This window comes from Macaca mulatta, chromosome 14 (genome assembly GCF_049350105.2).
Source record: "Macaca mulatta isolate MMU2019108-1 chromosome 14, T2T-MMU8v2.0, whole genome shotgun sequence".
NCBI classification, from domain to species: domain Eukaryota; kingdom Metazoa; phylum Chordata; class Mammalia; order Primates; family Cercopithecidae; genus Macaca; species Macaca mulatta.
In genome coordinates, this window is record NC_133419.1 from 103,483,620 (window position 1) to 103,505,053 (window position 21,434).

Below are 21,434 nucleotides of genomic sequence, written 5' to 3' on the forward strand. Positions count from 1 at the left end.
AATCCCAGCACTTTGGAAAGCTGAGGCGGGAGGATCACTTGAGGTCAAGAGTTCGAGATCATCCTGGCCAAGATGGTGAAACCCCATCTCTACTAAAAATACAAAAATTAGTTTGGCGTGGTGGTGCAAACCTGTAGTTCCAGCTACTCGGGAGGCTGAGGCAGGAGAATCATTTGAACCCGGGAAATGGAGGTTGCAGTGAGGTGAGATCCGGTGATTGCACTCCAGCCTGGGTGACAGAGTGAGACTTTGCTCAAAAATAAATAAATAAATAAATAAAACTTGTGAAATGTCACAGGTAGTAAGTAGTCAATTTTTTTAAAGTTGTTTTCATTGAGAGAGGACCTCTTTTTCCCCAAAGGGACTGGATGTTTTCAATATGAAAAATAGAAATGTAGAGTTTTGAAGTTTTGCTAATTCTTATTCAGAGCTCATCAGGATTTCCCCAGGGCTGTTGGGGAAGATTTTTTTCCTCAGAATAATGCATTCTTTTTTTCTTCTTCTTCTTTTCTCTCTCTCTCTCTCTCTTTTTTTTTGTTTGAGACGGAGTTTTGCTCTTGTCACCCAGGCTGGAGTGCAATGGCATGATCTCTGCTCACTGCAACCTCCGCCTCCCAGGTTCAATTGATTCTCCTGCCTCAGCCCCCTGAGTAGCTGGGATTATAGGCGCCCACCACCACACCGGGTTAATTTTTATATTTTTGGTAGAGACAGGGTTTCACCATGTTGGCCAGGCTGGTCTCGAATTCCTGACTTCAGGTGATCTGCCCTCCTCTGCCTCCCAAAGTGCTCAGATTACAGGTGTGAGCCACTGCCCCCCAGCCCAAAATAATGCATTCTTTTTTTTTTTTTTTTTTTTTTTTTGAGACGGAGTCTCGCTCTGTCGCCCAGGCTGGAGTGCAGTGGCCGGATCTCAGCTCACTGCAAGCTCCGCCTCCCGGGTTTACGCCGTTCTCCTGCCTCAGCCTCCCGAGTAGCTGGGACTACAGGCGCCCGCCACCTCGCCCGGCTAGTTTTTTTGTATTTTTTAGTAGAGGCGGGGTTTCACCGTGTTAGCCGGGATCGTCTCTCGATCTCCTGGCCTCGTGATCCGCCCGTCTCGGCCTCCCAAAGTGCTGGGATTACAGGCTTGAGCCACCGCGCCCGGCCAATAATGCATTCTTAAAGAGGAAGGGCTAGCTTTAAAAGTGGAGGCTCACTGGAACTGAACAAAAGGGTGAGACTTTCAGCAATTACTGGTATGACGATGACACCTGAAGGCAGAAAAATGTAGTGCTTTTTGGACTGTGAGTGGAGTCAGAGTTGGTGATTGTTAGAACTTTCTGCTCTGAAGCCCAGGGTCTGGGGATTTCTGGCAACATACAAAGGAAAGGCAGGAAGGGCGACTTCTACCTGAGACCTTGGGCTGGGCTGGAATATGTTGAAAGTGAGAAGCTGTGTCTGTGAGAGCCAACCCCATGAGCAGGGACCGGCCCTGCTTTCTCTCTCTCTATAGCTCCTAGTCTAGTGCCTTGCACATAGCAAATGCCTAGCAATTGCTTGATAAATAAATGAATGAATTAAATAAGTAAAGCTAGCTGTTTTCGGGCCCACTCAGTGGCTCTCAAAGTTTAGGACCTGTGATAATTACCTAGGAAGCTTGTTAAAGATACAGGTGTGGTCCAGAAGTCTGTGTTTTGAAAGGTATCCTAGGTTATTATAATGCAGATGGTGCAATTTCAATGAGAAACCAACAGCAATAATGCTGGGGTCCCAAGTGAAAGGACGTGCCCACAGAAAGGATAGCAACTAGCTCAATTCAGGACTTGAGAGTGAAGGAACAAGGAGCTCTTCAACCCCAGGAGTTGGGGCCAAAAGAAGAGAGCTATAGAATTGAAGGGGGAGACCAGAAAGACCCTCAAAGGGACTATTTAATGCTTTCAAAATATACCAAGCCCACTGTGTAATATGAGTCTGCAATTTATCACAACTAGGTAGACTTACTACTTTGACATGCCCTCGCATTTTTGATAAGTCAGCTGTATCTTTGAGCTGACAGTGTGTGTTGGCCTGAGAAGACAGGGAAGGAGAGAGGGATAGCACCAGAGAAGAAGAGAACATGGAAAAATCCCCGACTCAGGGTCTGGAGCTTGATAAAGCAATAATAATACTAGCTAATATTCTTTGAAGTCACACTATGTGCTGTTGCTGCATACACTTTTTAAGTGGCATTTATTTAATCCTTACTATGACCCGTAAGAGGAAGATCATCTTCATCATCTACATGTTATGATTAATGAGGTTTAAGCCCAGTTCTGTCTGACTCCAAAGCTTATGCATATAAGCACTATGCTGTATTTTTTTTTTCCTTTTTGTAACCCTTTGGGTTATATTGTAAGAAGTTATTCTGAAAGTCAGTAGCTACATGGGCAGAGTACTGTGATAGCGTCTAGTGTCCTTTTTCATGGGGAGGGGACGGTGCAGTTGTTGGGGAGCAAGAGTGGATGGACAATGTGTGTGTTGAGGGGTTTTAAGATTGCCCACCTTATCGCAAGAATATTATACTTCCCTAAGTATCACATTATCTTGACCCATGCTTCTCGTCTTTGTTGTATGTACATAGTCATGGACTAAAATTCCGGAACACAGTTTAAGAAAACTATGAAAAGACTCTGTCGATGCATATACATTTTTCTTGCCTTATTCTTACTATCTCAGAATCACTTTTGTGTTCAACTCCCTATGAGGTTTTTCTTCCCCAATTGCTTTGATGTTTTTGTTCAGCCTGCCACCTTATGGATTTATTGGCTGATAGCAGGTAACAAATGGCCTAGGGGATTCATGACTGTTCCCTGGGTTCTGGCCCCTCATTTAATCAAATGGACTCACTGGTGTGCCGGAACAGTTTAACAAGTGGCTCCACAAGGAGGAAAAAAAACCCCTTGATTTGTATGACTTGCTGATTTCTGTGTTGTAAATATTCTCACTATGGCTAATTCAAGCTACCAATTTACCATCACTGAATGCCAGGTTGTGAAGAGATGAGCATGAATGAACCATTCAGATTATACAGATGTACATAGCCTCATGAGCAGAGAAGATAATAAAATGTAGTGAAATAAGAGGCAATATGTTTTTATTACCTTTGTTTTTAATATACTTTATTTAATATAATTATTTAATATAATTTACGAAGTAATTATAAATATTAAATAATATAAAATATAATATATTTTATTTATTGTTAGAAAATAATATATTTTAATAATATATTAATAATAAACAATATATTTTATTTATTACTATAAAATAATATATTTTAATAATAAATATAAATATTAAATAATATAATTATTTAATATAGTTTAATATAGTGTAATTTAATTTAATATAATTTAATGTGATTTATTTAATTGTGAATTTACATAATTCAACAATGGCTGTCTTAGCAACCAGCTCACAAAATTCTTGGGAGCTTAACAAGTGGCTGCAACCTTCCTGACATTTTAAGGATTGGCTTCAGTGAGCTATTAGGAGGCAGCTCTAGCACACCACTGCTTGGACTATTGCACAAGTCCAGCCTTTCCCCATCTCCAGTTATCATCTAGACGTGTTCATCTTAAAAGCGAAATCTGATCCCCGTCCTAGCTCTCCACTGCCCTGGAGATAAAGTCCAAACTCCTTAACATTACGCTCTAGTTGCCCTTAAAGCTGCCCCTCCAGCTTATTTCCTGCCATTGCCCTTCCTGGACCCTCTGCCGCAGCCGCATGCCCTAGGCACTGGTGGTGGGAATGCTGCCCATCAACATCCAGTCTGTCCACTCTCTGCTGCTATATGCTTGGTCTGGTTTTCTTCTTAGAAAACTCCTTACATGTGCAAGGCCTGGGGCAGGACCACAAAGAGTGGAGGTCACTCTTCTTTTCTGACCTGCACCCATCTGGCATGCGTGAGGCCCACGCAGGCAGGCACCGTCCACCCCTACCTCAGGCTGAGGGGCAGATACCATGCATAATTTGCCCTCGATTGTACCAACCTGGGGAGGAAGTCTGCCCTGGCCCCAGAATCAGGTCTGGCTCTGGGAGAGGGAATTCCAGCCTCTGTACCCTGAGCACTGCAGGGAGGGACAGAGGTTCTGGTTGGGTGTGTTCCCTTGGTTTACACAGGATGAAGTCAGAGGATTAGTTGGGGGAAGAAAGAGGGCAGGGAGGGTGTGAGGGGAGCTTGGGGCTAAGAGTGGAACTACTTCTACTTTGCCTTTGAATCAGGCTCAAATGTCACTGCCTGGTCCCTGGGCCACTTGCTAGCTCTCTCCATGTGAACTGTGGTCCCACAGTTCACTGCTTAGAGCTATGATTTTGCACGTTTCACACAGAGCTACAGCTGTCTGTTTGCATGTCTGTCTCTCCTTAAAGGACTGTGAGTTCCCTAAGGTCAACAAAGTTGACCTGTTCACCTTTATGTCCCTCAAATGGAATGCATTTTTTGAATCATCAATAAAAGAGTTTTGGAGTCAATGAAATAAATTACTTTATTAGTAAGTTACTTTTTTCTTTCTTATTAAGCAGGTTGTTTTAAGAAAACTGGTTTTTACTGCCAGGTCATTAATCCTAGACTAGATTAAAGATAGTTGTGTTGTTTCTAACTGATGAAATTGTTTGAAATGCCTAAAATAGCCAGTCATTATGATAATCCTAAGACCATATTTTCTGGTGAATTGCCCATTGTCATTGCCTGACAGATGGACGTAAACAGTTCTTATTCTTTCTTGCGGTTGTGAGGCGTCAGGATTTTTATACAGATGAGAAGGAAGATTTTTTTCAAGAAAAGGGAAAAAGAGAGAGGGGCTGTTTTTTCTCTGAATTTGGAAAGACTTGATCTCATTACCTGTATGTCAAAATATTTTTTTTCCATTTGGGTTCACCAGGGAAGAGGCGATAATTGGCCACATCAGGAACTCCACAGCGCGGCTTCTTGATCACGTCCATTGTGGTCTGGTCTAACTTCCCGGTGACTCGGAGGCCAAAGAACGCTTGTAGCTCCTTAATCTTCCTTACCATGGAATTGCCTCCTCTTGCAACCATCTCACCAATCTGGTGTCCTTCTTTATTTGTGTAATATTTGTCAAGATACGCCTGAAATGGAGAGGCAGGCTGACATGTCTACAGTGTAGTCTGGGAAATACTCATGCTCAGGTAAGGCAGGGGACAGCATTCCTGATGTATTAAAAGCAGTGTGTAGAGTATTTTCCCATTTATGAAAAAGGCAGACATATTTGTATACATATAGCTTAGCTATACTCCAAATTATTAACGATGATCGGTTTTGGGTAGTGGGGATTACAGATTATTTAATTATTTCCTTTCATCCACCTGCATTTTATAGTTTTTCTACAATGAATATAACAAATATGCATTTTTGCTTTAATTTTTTTAAAAGAAAAAAATTCAGGGAAGGAATCTGATGTGAACATTATTTCCGTGGATCACTTATTTGTCACTGAAGTTCTTTACCCAATTTGCAAAACAAAGGCTATCTGGTTTCTTTGGTAAGCAGTTATTGGTATCATCTTTCCATTGTACATAATGCAAGATCAGTATGCTTTTAAGTCTTGGAGGCATTGTATTCCAGCCTGTCATACTTTACAAAGGCAGAGGGTCCACCTGTTTTTCAGCTGAGGATTTTAATGAGTTCAGATGTGTTCAGTATGTGGGCTGGAATTTGTTTCCATGAGACAACTTTCCTAGGCAAGGCTCTTTGTCCCTTGAAGCAAATAAAATAAGCCATAAATTATAAGGCTTTCATTTGCACAAAAAGACATAAAGCCCCTCAGTATATATTGTTCAAAACACTTTTCTATGACTCATGGCTGGGATTAGGGTTAAACGAGTGACGCAGGGGCATGCAAATACAGGGTTGAGGCCTGCCTTTGGCCCAGGAATTTCACCTACCCAGCTGATTTTAGGAAAATAACCAAAGAGCTGCTAAGGGTTCAGTCATCCTTTCATATCCATGGGGGAATTGGTCCCAGGACCTCTCTCAGATACCTAATCAACAGATGCTCAAGTCCCTGATATAAAATGGCATAATATTCACATACGACTTAAGTACAGCCTCCTGTATGCTTTAAATCATCTCTAAATTACTTATAATACCTACTATAATATAAATACTATGTAAATAGTTGTTACACTGTATTGTCTAGGGAAAAGCTACAAAAAATGTATGTTTTGAACATGCCTTCCCTGAAACAGATGCAACCGTCGATTTTTTTCTTGAATATTTGCAATCCATAATTGGTTGATTCCATGTGTACAGATCCCATGGATACAAAGCACTGATTGTATTTAATTATCTACAATTTTGTATTTATATAGTATATATTTATTTATTAGATATAAATTACATACTATTCACCTATATATTAGCCATATATTACCACATATAAACTATGCAAATTGTTTACTTACATATCATGCACACGTATTTTTAACATATATATAAAGATAATAATTGGAAGTAACCTTAATGTCTTATGTCAGGGGATTTAGTATATATATTATCCTATATTCATATGAGGCAATACTAGGCCTCTAGTAAGATCAGTTTTGAAAAATAAATATTTAATGTTATGAAAGAATGCTCTTTATGTAATGGCAATATACTGAGAAAAGAAGAGAAGAAATCTTTATAAGGTTACAATAATAATTTTCTGAGTAAACCATACATATACACACATGCACACACACACAATAATAAAAGGAAGTCTGCCTGAATATTAATGTTGATTATGTCTGGGTAATGAAATTATGGATGACTTAATTTATTCTTTATTCCTTCCTATATTCCACATTTTTTTACAATGAGCATGAACCGTTACTGTTGGGGAAAAAATAAAAAGGAGTAAGTCTCACTCATATGTTTGGAGAGGATACTCTATTTTTTCACTGCAGGATCAGCCGATCCTTCACTCCCTGCCCTGCTTGTGAGAGAAGATCACTTTCCCTGTTGTTGTCCCTTATAAACACCTTAGGTGAGATGAGAAGCCAAGAGGAGGAAAAGGGAAGGAAACATGGGGTGCCCAGGCTCTGAAATCTAGCCTAGGTATTCTGAAACAAAACTGTGACTATTTGGTTCCATTCCACCTCTAGTTAGACCACCTTAAGTAAGTATTTATGTTTCTCATCCTTTTTTTTTTTTTTTTTTGGCAAGATGAGGTGGATTGGATGAATTGTTCCTGTCTGTGCACGTTGATGCTGTGATAATGCGATGCTTGTGGTAATGTCTGAATTATACTCCTCAGGGTTAAGCTCCATGTATAAGACCAGGTCCTCTGTGTCTCTGAGATCATTGATTTCAAATATTTTGTTCTCCTGTTAGATTATGTGTTACACTCTACGTTCTAGTTTTTGTCTCACAAAATAGGTTATATAAGGGAAGATGCGCATGATAAATTAAGTGGAAAACATGTTTGCCGTGTTTACCACTGCTATTACAGTATGAGCCATGTTTACAAACGTAAGTGATATCTAGTCATACCATCCCAGTCATATCACCAGGGCTGAGATGTGGCCAGTGGTGGTTACCAAAAACTCTGTAATCAAGATAATAATTTAATGCAGAATTAAAAAAAATAAAATCAATGCCAAAAAATCCGTGATAAACAAAATTTCAAAATTTTAAAAACAGGATGCATTTCCTGCCTAGGTTGCCTCACACTAATCCTGGCCTTGAATCATAGAAAAGTGTTATGAAAGATACAGTCTAAGGGACTAACAGTGGTTAAACCTTAATAATGGAGTTAAGATGATATATTTTTAAAGACAGGGTTTTTACTTTTTTTTTTTTTTACTACAAACCTGCATAATTTTTATAACCAACAGTTTGTTTCTTTAAAATATGCACAGGATGTTATTCTGAGAGCACGAAAGGTTTATGGCTGGTCATACAGGAAGGATTAAAACAGTACCTTTTAATGAAGTAAAAATAAAATTAGAAACTATTCCTTCTTAAAAACAAAAATTCATCACTGCAGTGATATAAACAAAATCTCTCCCTAGTTGGTGCTTCCATAAGATGTGATTCTTGTACTAGTAAAACACGTGTCTCATTGCACTGTAAACCATCACTTCCTACCAATTTCTTATTGCTCTCACCTGCTTGTTTGCAACCTCCTTCCAATCAGGCACCGTTTTGCCTTCACAGATACAAACCCTGTGTTTGACTCAGTTCTAGGCTCAGAGTAGATGCTCAGTTAATGTTTCAGCTCTATTTCTTTAGGCAAAATATGAAAGTGTGTTTCCTTGAAGAATTATCAGATATCCTGAAGTACTGAAAGCTTAGAACTCTGGGCACTTTCCTGCTAAAGTTACTGACAAGGTTTTGGCATACTTTTCACAGTCACAATATTCTATCAGGCACTTAGGTGTGTGCTTAGAATTGCTTTCATGTGATACCCTAACGCTTGCATACTGTTGGCTCAGCACTTATTGTTGGCGCTGAGACAAAGAATTCAGAATTTACCAGAATTGTCCCATTTCCTTCCAAGCTTCCCCACTTCCTCATTGTTAAAATTATAGAATATTGAGATCAATTATCAGGTGATCCTCTCTCCACTTCTCTTCCAGTATCTGACAGATAAAAGTACAGGAGGCCAGGGGTTCCATTCCTGCAGGCTAGCAGCTTAGGGCTCCCTCCCAAGCCCTCATTCAGTTCATTTCCTTAGTGTCTTTCCTGAAACTTAAGAGTTTAAAACTCAGTTTATGTACGCTCCAGGACAGGGTGAAACTTAAGGTACATTTCGTCAACATTTTTCTTTTTTGGCGAAGTCACTGTCAGGTTCCAGGGTCAGGTTTGGGGCCACCACTACACCAAATGCACTGAGTACACTGACATGCTCAGTGTCAGGTTCCAGCCCATGCTGAGGTCTGAGGGGAATGGGTGGGTGGCAGATAGCTGAAAGAATCCTCAGGGAGGGGGTGCGGGCATAGGCAGATGAATATGGTTTTATTCAGCAGCTCTCTCTTCAGCAGCTTTCTCACACTGTCCCCCCTGTTTCAGCTGCTAGAGCCGGCTGCTCCCACACACAGCTGCGTGGCTGGCGCGCCCTTCAGGGTCAGCAGCTTAACTCTTTCTCTCTCTGGGCACAAGCCGGTTCCTGGCTCCCCTCCACCCACCCGCAATATGGATAGCTTTGGCTGGCTCTCTATTTCTCTGGGTGAGAGGACTCCTGTACAGTGTCAGCAGGGCAATTATACCTTTTACAGACAATAGTGGCTTAGAGCTAAGTGATGGCCTTCCCCATGTTGTGGCTACACGGCTGTGATAACAAGTGGAGATATACGCCTGCACCCTAAACTCACCGAGTCACACAGAATGTTTACCTCGGCCTATGCCTGCTTGGCTGCAGCACAGCCATGTTCCTTACAGTCACACAAATAGATTTGTGCGAACTTTTAAAGCTGTCTGAAAAATCCTAGGTTCTAGTCCAGGCTGTGTCACTAACATGCTTTTGCAATTCTTTTAATTTCTTGTGGTTTCAGCTTTCTCATCTATAGAGTGGTTTCTGCCCTACTGGCTACACGAGTGTGAGGATCCAATGAGGTCCTCAATGTGAATGCTTTTAAATGTGTCAGAATACTTTAAAATGCCCTTTTACTCATTAAGTCCATGTCTGGAAACCTATCCTGAAAAAATAATTGTTTAAATTAGCTTGATGTACAAAGATGCTTATAGAAGCTTTATTCATATGGAAGTAATCTATTTGCCAAATAAAGGAAATGGTCAAATAAATTATAACTTATATTCTGGAATATTTCTGAGTGTTTAAAGTGATGTTATGAAAATAGTATAAAATCAAAATTTTCTTATTACATAATAGTTAGAAAAGTAAAAACCACATTTTGAAGACAATAACAATTTTAAAAAGTCTTTATCATAGAGAATAAAATGGTAGTAAAACTGCCTGAATTAACAGTGTGTATTTTCATTTTCTTTAGTTATGAGTTCATAATAATGGGGTAATTAAAATTTTTGTTATTTTTAAACATAATTTAAAAAATATGTTTTAAATGTCATATTAATACTCATTTTTTTTAAACAAACAAATCCAGAATAAAATCCTGGATTATGAAAATAGGTAAGCATTTTGCCGTCTCATCATTTTCAAAGCACTTATGCAAATTAGCAAATCAGAATTTAAAGGACACAAGTGACATTAAATAAATCAAGAAGCTGTTTATCTTCTCAAGTACAGATTTTTTGGTGGGAGGGAGAGGTGTATGGTGTTTGGAAACATGACCTCTTTGGTGTTTCCAGGAACCATTTGTTCTTTCTTAGCGAGTGACCTAACAGATCACTTAGCAAGAAGAGAGCATCTCTAAGCATTCTCTCTGCTTAGCGTGACCCAGGCCACCAGGCACCAGAGGACCCGCTGGCTTCGCCTGTCCTTGGGACCCTCTTCCCTGACCTCTTGGCTCTAGTCACATGGGCCTGATGATCGCATTCCAAGCAGCTGCTGTTTCCTCTGCCAGGACTGCCCCATCTCCGGGTCTTCATGTGGCTGGCTTTTTCATGCAGCTCAGGTTCATCTGAAAGGTCACTTCCTCTGAGCAGCCTTCCTGGACTACTTCATTTAAAAATACTCCCTCCCCAGACCACTTCCCCAGTCAGTAACTCTCTGTCATCCTGATTAACTGCTTTCCAATCTCACCGATCACTTTGTGAAATAATCTTGTGCACTGATTGGCTGACCTGTTTAGCTTCTCGCAGCACCTTCCCACCAGCTCCCTCGTCCTCATGGAAGCAGCATAAGAACAGCGGCTTCATTTGTTTGATTCCCTCATGCTTCTCCAGCACACACCACACTGGAAGCATTCAATACATGAACTTTTGCTGCCTATTTTACTGCTTTTGTTCGTGACTTTATGAGGCTGATGAGGTTGTTATATAACGTTTCTATAAATTATAAGGTAGGATGTTATTAAATACTTCTTTCTTGTCACTGTGATCCTCATTAGAGGTTCGGCCAGATCATTCCAGACTCCTACGGAGTGATGAGTGTCCCTGCCCAGAGCTGAGGGCCAGGGCCATTGCAGGCAGAAGGTGCTGTGTGCCAGGTGAGGAGATGTGGACAAGTTTCCCTGCTCCTTGGTCTAAGATCTTTCTAAGAGTATGTCATAAGGGAGACAGAGAAGGGCTGATTTATTTTGGAGAGGAAGAAGTAAGGAATCATTAAATGTCCCCAACATTCCCAGGCCATGCCATTGTTTCTAAAGATGCCCAGCTGACTCCTGACCAGCTAGAACAGCAAGAATGGCTCCACCCAAGAGTGTGTAGCCCAGGGATCCGCAGCTCCTGGGCTGCACGCAGGAACCCGTCTGTGGCCTGTTAGGACCCCGGCCCCACAGCAGGAGGTGAGTGGCAGGCCAGCATTACCGCCTGAGCTCTGCCTCCTATCAGATCAGCACAGGCATTAGATTCGCATAGGAGCAGAAACCCTATGGTGAAATGTGCATGTGAGGGGTCCAGGTTGCACGCTCCTTTTGAGAATCTTAAGCCTGATGATCTGAGGTGGAACAGTTTCATCCCCAAACCATCACCCCCCAGCCTCCTGCTTCCCATGTCCATGTAAAACTGTCTTCCATGAAACTGGTCCCTGGCTGGTCTAGCCTTATTCGTTCATAGACTAGTCAGGGGTGGCTATTTTTTTTCTGCAAAGGACAATAATTAATATTCTTTGCTTCTAGGCAAACCTCTGCCATTGTGGCACAAAAGCAATCCTAGACAATCTGTAAACTAAGGGACAGGGCCAACTGTAGTTTCCCTGAACCGTGGATTAGAAGATTCCCAACACCTCAGATCCATTCTGGCCTCAGCATGGCTCTCCTTCCGGAGGTCACAAAACCCCTTTAGTTTCAGAATCACAGTGGCATGAGGCAGGGTAGGGAAAATTACATTTGGGAAGAAGGCACCTAAAACTAGGTGGCACGGACAAAATACAATTGAATAAAGATCCCAGTATCCTGAGTTACTTTGAAATGAGTTCATCTAAAAGTGAGCTAAAGTCAAAGGAAGTTCAATTCAATATGGCTGTGCTGGGCATCGGCTGTGCTGTTCATCTGTGGAGCTGATATTTAAGTGTTTAATGACTGGTACGGCTGGGGAACTGACCAGTGAATAAGGATGAGTAGCAGAAACAATCGGTAGGGACATGCCATTGCACATGGGTGGAAATCAGCTCTATGATGCAGACAGCCAAGCGGTACACGGGTGCAGCCTGGCAGGCAAGAAAGCAGCCCTGAGGCAGAGCTAGTGATCACAGGTATGCTATAATGTTGGCAGACTCTTGAATAGGCCTGTGTACAAAAACATTTCCTCTACATATCTTTCACTAATGTTGGAAATTCCATCCTTAGACATCCATTTCTTAAGGTTAAGGATGCCACCCTTCTTTTAAAAACAAAAAACGCTTGGAAGCATATATATAATATATATATTGAATCATTTTGAATCAAGTAGTCTTTGCAAAATTTCTAATATGAATCATTTCTATCAGACCCTTTCCAGCAGTCATATAGGAGAGATGTTAAAAGAGGAAAATACACAAAGTTTAAGCACATAAACTTTGTACTTTGTACTTACTACATAAACTTTGTTATGTACTTTGTACAGAAACTTTTACTTCGTTGGGGAATATGCTTTAGGGAGAAAAGGCCCTCAAATGAGAAGTGGGTTGGCACCCAGGAAGAACTTAGTCCACTTTAAATTTTGATCAGGGTTACCTTGAATATAAGAGCCTTTTAAAAAGTGCAAACAGAGGAAATCTCTTCGTTGTGACTGCTAAAGCTTAGCACTAAATTCACAACCTGCCTCTAGCGTGTGGATTATTCCTCGGTTTTTATTTTTCTGCTTCTGTTTTTCATCCTACATCATTCCTGAGAAGTACTTGTTTGGTCCTTTTATATTGTATGGTTTTCACAAGCCACCTGGAATTCTTTATGAAGCAAGATAACTAGGTAGATATATATTTATGTATTTATTCAATCATGTAACATGATACACCTAATATGCACCAGACACCAATCTAGATGGACAGAAGATAGCATCGATCATACTTCAATGGACTCACATAAAATGATTTTAAAAGAACAATAGAATTTTTTTCTTATTTTCTCACTATGCCCTTTTAGGTTTTCTAGGGCAAAGGAGCAAGAAGGAATTGGGCAAAAGTTCACAAACCTGTGCGAGGCGGTAGTTGTTCCTCCAGGTCCTGGGGGAGGCTGCAACTAGGGAGGGGGCTGCAGTGGAAAACTTCAAAGCCATGATGAGGAGGACAGCAAGGCCAGATGCAGGGAGCACCTTCATCCCCTCACAGTAGCTTGGTAATTATATCAGCCTGGGGGATGGCAGACAGTGCACGTTTGCACTTCGACCTTGAGCTCCTTTTATAGAGTCAAACAGGTCTGGACCCTCTGAGCAAGGATGATTCATGTCTCAAACAGTAATTATACAGCTCATTTCTCTCCCTGATGATGGGGTAACACAACTGTACACAGAAATCAGGGAAAGCTTCATTTTTTTTTTTTTTTTTGTTATTTGCCAAGTGGCAAAAGGAGAACAACAGTCACTTTTAATGAAGTTTGTCAGCTAGTTAAACAAATTGAAGTAAACTTGATTGATTTGAACCCAATTCAGCTGAAACATTTGATTAGTCTTAATTTGGGGACCTTTTGCCATTCTGATTACAGAAAAGATAGATGATTACAGTATAATTGAATTTGTCCTCCAAGTAATCCCAAACTCCCCATGCATTCAACTCAATCGCCTCTATCTTCTGCATTCACTTCAAAATTTTTCAGTAGCAACTGCTGTTCATAATGACGGCTCTGAGACACATAAGATCCTGAATCATCAAGGCAAGATTACATTATACTGTGCTGACGCAGGGTGGAAAGCGAACCGATAACTGTTAGAAAGCCTTTGAATAAATTAAGACAAGAGTTATGTCTTAGTTAACCAAAACATTAACCAGAACTCCCCAATCTATGCGCACTCTGGTTAATTGGAGTCATATTGTTTTTTTCTGGTCTGATTAAGATGGATTTTGATCCAGAGATGATATGGTGAAATGGTGTCATATGGTGGGAAAAGCACTTAGAGTCAGACAAAGCAAAATTAAATTTTAAAAAAGATATTTCCTAGCTGTGTGATGTGGGGCATGTCATTTAATCTCTGTGAACATTAGTTTTTTGAAAATCTACAAAAGACTGACAATACTACCACTAAGTATAAACTTTTCAATGTTATGGAGTAACACACATAGCATGACATCTGCTAGCACCACTTGGCATCTCTTAGATGTGGATTCAAATCCTAATTTTGATTTTAGACTAGATTCAAAGTTATTCCTATAGTGAATATAGTGAATTCCTATAGTCTTTCTCACTCTGTTGCATTTTCATATACTTTCTTGTATGGAAGACAAAGTGATGGAGTTATAGCCAATGTGTAGTATCTAGTGTACAACCCCAGGTACTCAACAAGAGTTTGTCACATATTGATATGGTTTGGCTCTGTGTCCCTAACAAAATCTCATCTCAAAATGTAGTCCACGTGTGAGGAGGGAGGTGATTGGATAATGAGGGTGGTTCCTCCATGCTGTTCTCATGATAATAAGTGAGTTCTCAAAACATATGATGGTTTTATAGGTGAAAGTTCCTTCTTTGCTCTTCTGTCTCCTGCTGCCTTGTCGAGAAGGTGCCTGCTTCCCCTTTGCCTTCCGCCACAATTGTAAGCTTCCTGAGGCCTCCCCAGCCATGTAGAACTGTGAGTCAACTAAGCCTCTTTCCTTGATAAATTACCCAGTCTCAGGTATTTCTTTATAGCAGTGTGAGAATGGACTAATACACACATGCAAACAGAATTTCTGGCATGTACTGTGAGATACACAAAACATGTGTTTCAGAAGAAGAAAAAAGAAAACCACAGATTAGATTAATTCAACTAACGAAATTGTAAGCTCTTTGAAGATTGTATTCTAAAAAATGTCACTTAATCAAGTTTGTTAAGAAAAGAATGAATCAATGTACAAACATATACTAATCGTCGCTTTTTGGTTTCAGGAAAGGAATAGGATATTGCAATACTTTTTCAAAATTTGTGTTTATTTGGTCTCCTGTCTTCTAGAGCCCTATCTTCAGCAGCTGCCAAAATTGAAGAACAAAGAGAATCCTTGAAACTTCCCTTCAACTAGTCATCCTCTTCCCTTTTTTTCTCCTTTAAACACTGTTCCAATTCATTATGAGGGCCCCAATGCAAAAAAGACATGGAAGTGAACATTGGAGTGAAAGTAATGATGGTAAGAAATTCTGGGGCCAATAGAGAGAAAATATTCTCACCTCTAGGACTCTATAGAGTAATCTAAGTTCTGTTTTTGGAAGCACATGGAAGTTTAATAACTGCCTGTAGGGTGTGATCTAGATACTTCTAGAAGGTTCCAGTATCCACTTTTCTAACACATAAATGCAATCAATCCCAATATTCCTAAGTGCAACATTTTAATTATCAAGTGCAAAACTTTTGAAGAGGAATAGCAATTTATGTTCTTATAAGTCATTTATATATTAGTGTGACTAAATTTCACCTCAGAGTCAGCCCTAGGCAACATCTTTGACCTTTCCAGAGAGAGGATAATAAAGTAAATGTCTGGTAGTTCCTCACCATGATTTTCCTTTCCTGATTTTTCTTTCTTCACAGGGGAGCAAAGGTCTGCTTTTTTTCTATCATTCTTGTATCAACTCTAAATTAAAACCCAAATCACTGAAGTCTAAAAAATCATATCAAAGCAAGTCAATGACTAAAAGAAAATGAAATGAGAGATCCTATCAGAGAAATATGAAAGGGAAAATACCACTGATTAAATAACAGTTAGGGGAAAAATAAATCATTATACCATTAAATGTATATGTTGACATACTATATGTTGTTATGTGCTTATTGTCTTTCACCAGTAGAATGTAAGTCCCATAAGGGTAAGAACTCTATATATTCTGTTCACAGCAGCATCTCTAGTGCATAGAACAGTACCTAGCATAAAATAAACAGCTGTTGAACAAACGAATGTATAAATGAGTGATTAATTGAATGATTAAAGATAGAAAGAAGAAAAACAAGATTGTCCTTAGAGGGATAAATTTTAAATCAACCCATATAATGGATCAAATGAAGGTGTATAGCATCACTCTAAGAAACTAGAACCTTTATTAAACTCACATTATATGCCAGACATGTAGCCAAGTACCTTATGTACATTTTTCACACAACTTTGTGATGCGCTATTTTTCAAGTAAAGAAATGGGCTCATGGAGGATAAATGATTTGTTAATTTCACATAGCTATTAAGGTGGTGGCTCCAAGATTTTCACCCAGTTCTGTTAGACATCGAAGCCTGTGTTCTTTACAGGAAGTGTACGTTGGTGCCTTTGTGGAGCAGTGCCTTGGGAACATGGTATTTCAAGTTGGCTGTCAGGGAGATCCCTAGGCTTATTCTAGCTCCCCGGCAGCTCCCTGGCACTCCCGTGTATCTGGACTGAGCAGAAGTTGGGCCAGCTAGACCGTGCAAGCTCCCTGGCTGGTGATGATGTTTCTTATTGCAAATGACTCCTATGTTACTCTGGTTTCTGTTTTTCAACCTTTAGTGAATTTAACTTTCATAAATGATTAAATTTCTGGATTTCCAAAGAATTCAGTTACAACCTGGTAAATTTTTCAGAATAAGGGATGCTTCTCATTGAAGCAGGATTCTGAGTGATCAGTCACCAGCTACATTTTATTCTATATCCAACCTTACCATGGCCATCCTTTCAAATGACTCCAGTAAATATATGCCACTTTGAATGGCTGACTCTAAAAAATGTTTATTTATGAATGGCTGACTCTAAAAATTGTTTATTTACATAACTTGTATATCACATCATATTCTATTTTGTAATGGTATTTTTTAAGTTTAGAAATTTATTATTAGAATACAGAATAACATGAACCATATTCTGAATTTCTAGAGCACACATATTCTAGAATCAGATGGAATAAAAATAGAGAAAAGAAAAAAGTGTATTTAAAACCAAAGACTACCCCCAGAATCTCATACAAAAAATGAGTGAATGATCTTACCTCATTTGTGAGAATGAGAAGCTCAGAGAGGACCTTGGCAAGCTTATATCCAGAAGCCAACTGGTTTATTTTCACCAAGAACAGAAAAAGAAAGAGAAAAGGGAAGAGAAGGGAAGAAAAGAAAAAAAAACCCAACATCTACTTTGTACTGTAGGTAATTTTGGTTAGAGAGGAAGAAGCAAACAGCCTTCTGATTCGGCAATCATTAGCATTAAAATGAGCTATTAAAGAAGGTTGTGAGGTTGCCTTCAGCAGTCTTTGAGTACAGGGTAGAGCATCATGCTTTTAGAAAAGATTGGGTTCAGTGGGGTTCTGCCTGTCTGCTCAGGCTTGGGGTATGTGCACAGAACTTAGATTAGATTGCTCTGCCAAATTTTATTCATATATATATACACACACAAATATATATAATTTATAAATACTTATTGATATAATTTATATATACACAATAAGTAAAATATCTTCATATTTTCAATAAATATTTATTAAGTATCAATTATTTGTTAGGCACCAGGAATACAGAGATATGAGACACTGTTTTAACACTCTGGGAGCTCAAAACTTACTGCTGCAATAAAATTGAACTTGGAGTAAAATCTTAGATAAAGATCGACTGAATCTTAGTGACAAAAAACATGTCTTTACATTACAAATTGGTAGAATCCTTCTAAAGAGCTATAAATGATTTAGCAATGTATAAAATATTAAAAGGACAATTTTAACCAAAACGGCAAATAAAAATTACACAACATTTGATTCTATATCTGCTAAAGAGAAGTATATAGGAAAAAAAAAAAAAAGGGAAACCTGGGGTAGAGAAAACAGTAGTGTGAGAGTGTTAGGGCCTTACACCTATAATTCTTATACAATTTCCTTTAATGCTACCATGCATTTTTTCAAAACAGTAAGTGAAAGTGTGAAAGACTGTGTCAATGTACCCTTTATATTTGTATTTGAGTAAACAGAAGACATAGATAACGAACCCACTGGCATATTTAACTCATTCATTTGTTCGGTTGTGAGTCTTCTTTCTATTTACTCAGTCTAGAACTCTTGTATTTATTCTATATGCTGGCACTAGGCTTAGTCCTGGAGGTACAAAAGGCAAATAAAACCTGTCCTTAACCAGAGTCTTAGAATCTCCAGGGAGAGGCTCAGATATAAACTCAAAATATGTTACAGTGTAATTAGTAACAAAAGAAAGGTACTTAAAGGTCCAAATGAGGGCAGAAGAGGGAAAGCCATCTCTGCCTGAGCAGTTGAGAATGAGAGTAAAATGGAAGAAAGTAGGGGCCAGGGTGGACTTTCCATGGGGATGAAGCTTTAGTTGAGGGCTGATTGCCAATGGAGTTAGAACTCACCTGCAAGAAGGGTGAGGTGAGAAGGAAGGAGAGTGACAGGTAGTGGGGAGGGGGAAATTCCAAGCAGAGGAGTCAATGAGGAGATGTTAAAGAAGAGGTTAAAGAAAAGCCTCTGTTCTTAAGAAACTGAAGATATTTCTACGTACAAGGCAGTTTGGGGGCAGCCAACAGGAGGTAGGCGGAAAAGAAAGGCAGAGACCGGTCTGTTGGAGGACGCCTCTCACCCACAGTTCCAGGTACTGACACAGAAAAACAGAGGCCAGGAGTCATTTGCTGGGTGAACCTTGGTCAAAGGGAAAGCCAGACAGCAATTTCCAGCCCAAGCTGCAGATCCAAAGGGCAGGACTGACATGAGGCTCCAAGGTGCAGAGCTGGAATGTGGTTGGCAAAACAGAAAAGGCAGTAGATGGGCAGAATGGCATGGAACAAATCCGGAGCAGCCACAGTGCAGCAAAGGCTTGGAGGGCTTGTGGGGTTTTATTTAAAGGGCCTGGAGAGGAGTGTGCTAGGTAACGTCACAGGCGTCTTGTGTGCCAGGCTAAGGCATCTAGACATTAATGGTTTGTGATGGGAAACCACTGGAGAGTTTCTTCCCCAGCAATGACATGATGAGGTTTGCATTTACAGAAAGATTGCTCTGAAAAGAGCATGCGGGATGGATCGGAGGAGAGTGAGGATGGAGGCTGCCAGGGGCACCAAGGGGAGGGTAATAGGAGGTCCAGTCAGAGGGCTTACTGTTACGTTTATCTTAGATCATGAACTGTGAGAGACGAGCTGTCAGTATAAATAACGTTTATTCTTGTAAAATCTCTGGACTGTATTGCAATGATCACCAATGTGAGCTTTTGAGATTGGATAGTAAATGTGTTTACAGCTGCCTGTGTAGAGGGCGGAATGTCAAAAGTCCCATTAGAGCACATTCCACTTGCCCATTTTAGTGAGTCAATTTGCTAAATTATAGACTTATTTCAGCATACAAATCAGCAATTCTGGAAACTGATAGTTTGCCTGGCAGCTTCTTTTGAACATCTCCATTTTTTCCTAGAGTGTTGTCTACAGGTAAAATCAATTTAACTATTTTGAAAGATCTACCATATCCCCAGTGCTATCATCTGAATGTTTGGGTCCCCCTCCAAATTTATATGTTGAAATTCTCGCTACCAAGGTGACAGCACTAGTAGGTGGGGCCTTTGGGGTGTGATTAGGCTATGAGGTTGCAGCCCTCATGATTGGAGTAAGTGTCCTTATTAAAGAGGCTCCAGGGAGCTGCCTTGCCCCCTCCAGCAAGCAAGGACACAGCAGAAAGGCACCATCTATGTATCAGGGAAAGCTCCCTTGATCTTGGGTGTTGCAGGCTCCAGAACTGTGAGAAATTAATTTTTGTTGTATATAGGCCACCTACTTTATGGTATTTTGTTATAGTGACCCAAATAAACTAAGGCAAACCTGCAGCATATTGTGGTGCCAGGTAGTAGAATGATGAAGGAATGTTTAAAGGACACTATCCAGTTTTTTGGAGCCCCCTCTGGCCTAATCTAAGATACTTTGAGCATCAAAATCCATAATGATAGTAATGGGTGTGGTCCATTGAATGAAATAACTCATGAGTCTGTACTGATATAAACAAGCAATAATGGGGAGAAGAGAAAGCACTTCCTTATGGTAAAAAGGTAACTAACAAATACATGTAGAAAAAGTGAAGGCTTTAGAAAATACGCATTTGGTCAGCAGGGAAGTGCAAACCAAAACCACAGTGAGATATCATCTTACCCCAGTAAAAATGGCTGTTATCAGAAAGACAAAAAATAACAGATGCTCATGAGGATGCAGAGAAATAGACAAGCTAATACACTGTTGCTGGGAATGTAATTTGGTACGGCCACTATGGAAAACAATATGAATGTTTCTCAAAAAACTAAAAATAGATCTGCCATATGATCCAGCAATCCCACTGCTGGGTAAATATCCAAAAGAAAGGAAACTCATATGTTAAAGGGTTGTCTTCATGTCCATGTGTATTGTGACTATTCACAATAGCTAAGATATGGAATCAACTAACGTGTCCATCAATGGTTGAATGGATAAAGAAATGTGGCATATATACACTATGGAATACTATTCGAGTGTAGAAAAGAATGAAATCCTGTCATTTGCCACAACGTGGATGGAACTGGAGGTCATTACCTTAAGTGAAATGAACCAGGCACAGAAAGACAAATATTACCTGTTCTCACTCCATAAGTCGGAGCTAAAAAAAGTTCATCTCACAGAGGCAGAGATATATGCTCTGGAGGACATTATGCTAAGTGATATAAAGCAGTCACAGAACAAATACTGCATGATTCCACTTATTAATACATGAAATACTTAAAATAGTTAAACTCGGCCAGGCATGGTGGCTCACACCTGTAATCCCAGCACTGTGGGAGGCCGAGGTGGGAGGATCACTTGAGGTCAGGAGTTTGAGACTGGCCTCGCCAACATGATGAAACCCTGTCTCTACTAAAAATGCAAAAAAATTAGCCGGGCGTGGTGGCGCGCGCCTCTAGTTCCTACTACTTGGGGAGCTGAGGCAGGAGAATTGCTGAAAGCCGGGAGGAGGAGCTTGCAGTGAGCTGAGATCATGCCACTGCACTCCAGCCTGAGCGACAGAGCGAGGCTCCGTCTCAAAAAATATTAATAATAAAAAGCTAAAAAATAAATAAAATGGTTAAACTCGTAGAAACAGAGCAGAATGCTGGTTGCCAAGGGTTGGGTTGGGGTGGGGGAGAATAGAGAGTTGCCGTTTAACGAGAATATAAATATCACATATGTGCTGATGAAACCTTAATTTTTATCGTCAACTCAGATTTTTGTTTTAAGATATATTCAAAGGTTTCCTGCAATCTCTACTTGAATCTCTCCCCACAGGGACTGTGAAGTGG

General features: G+C 40.0%; 1 protein-coding gene across 2 annotated transcripts in view; it reads right to left on the minus strand.

Moving 5' to 3' along the window:
* MMP20 (matrix metallopeptidase 20) overlaps positions 1-17,413 on the minus strand; it is a 54,391-nt gene extending 36,978 nt beyond the window's left edge. Inside the window, exons 1-2 of one of the 2 annotated variants that reach the window (XM_077960541.1) lie at positions 17,150-17,413; positions 4,865-5,112 (exon numbers count right to left, since the gene is read on the minus strand). In XM_077960541.1, the coding sequence (XP_077816667.1) occupies positions 4,865-5,112; positions 17,150-17,287 (386 nt within the window). In that variant the 5' untranslated portion in view covers positions 17,288-17,413. 2 annotated transcript variants of the gene reach the window in all.
* Between the last annotated feature and the right edge of the window lie 4,021 nt (positions 17,414-21,434).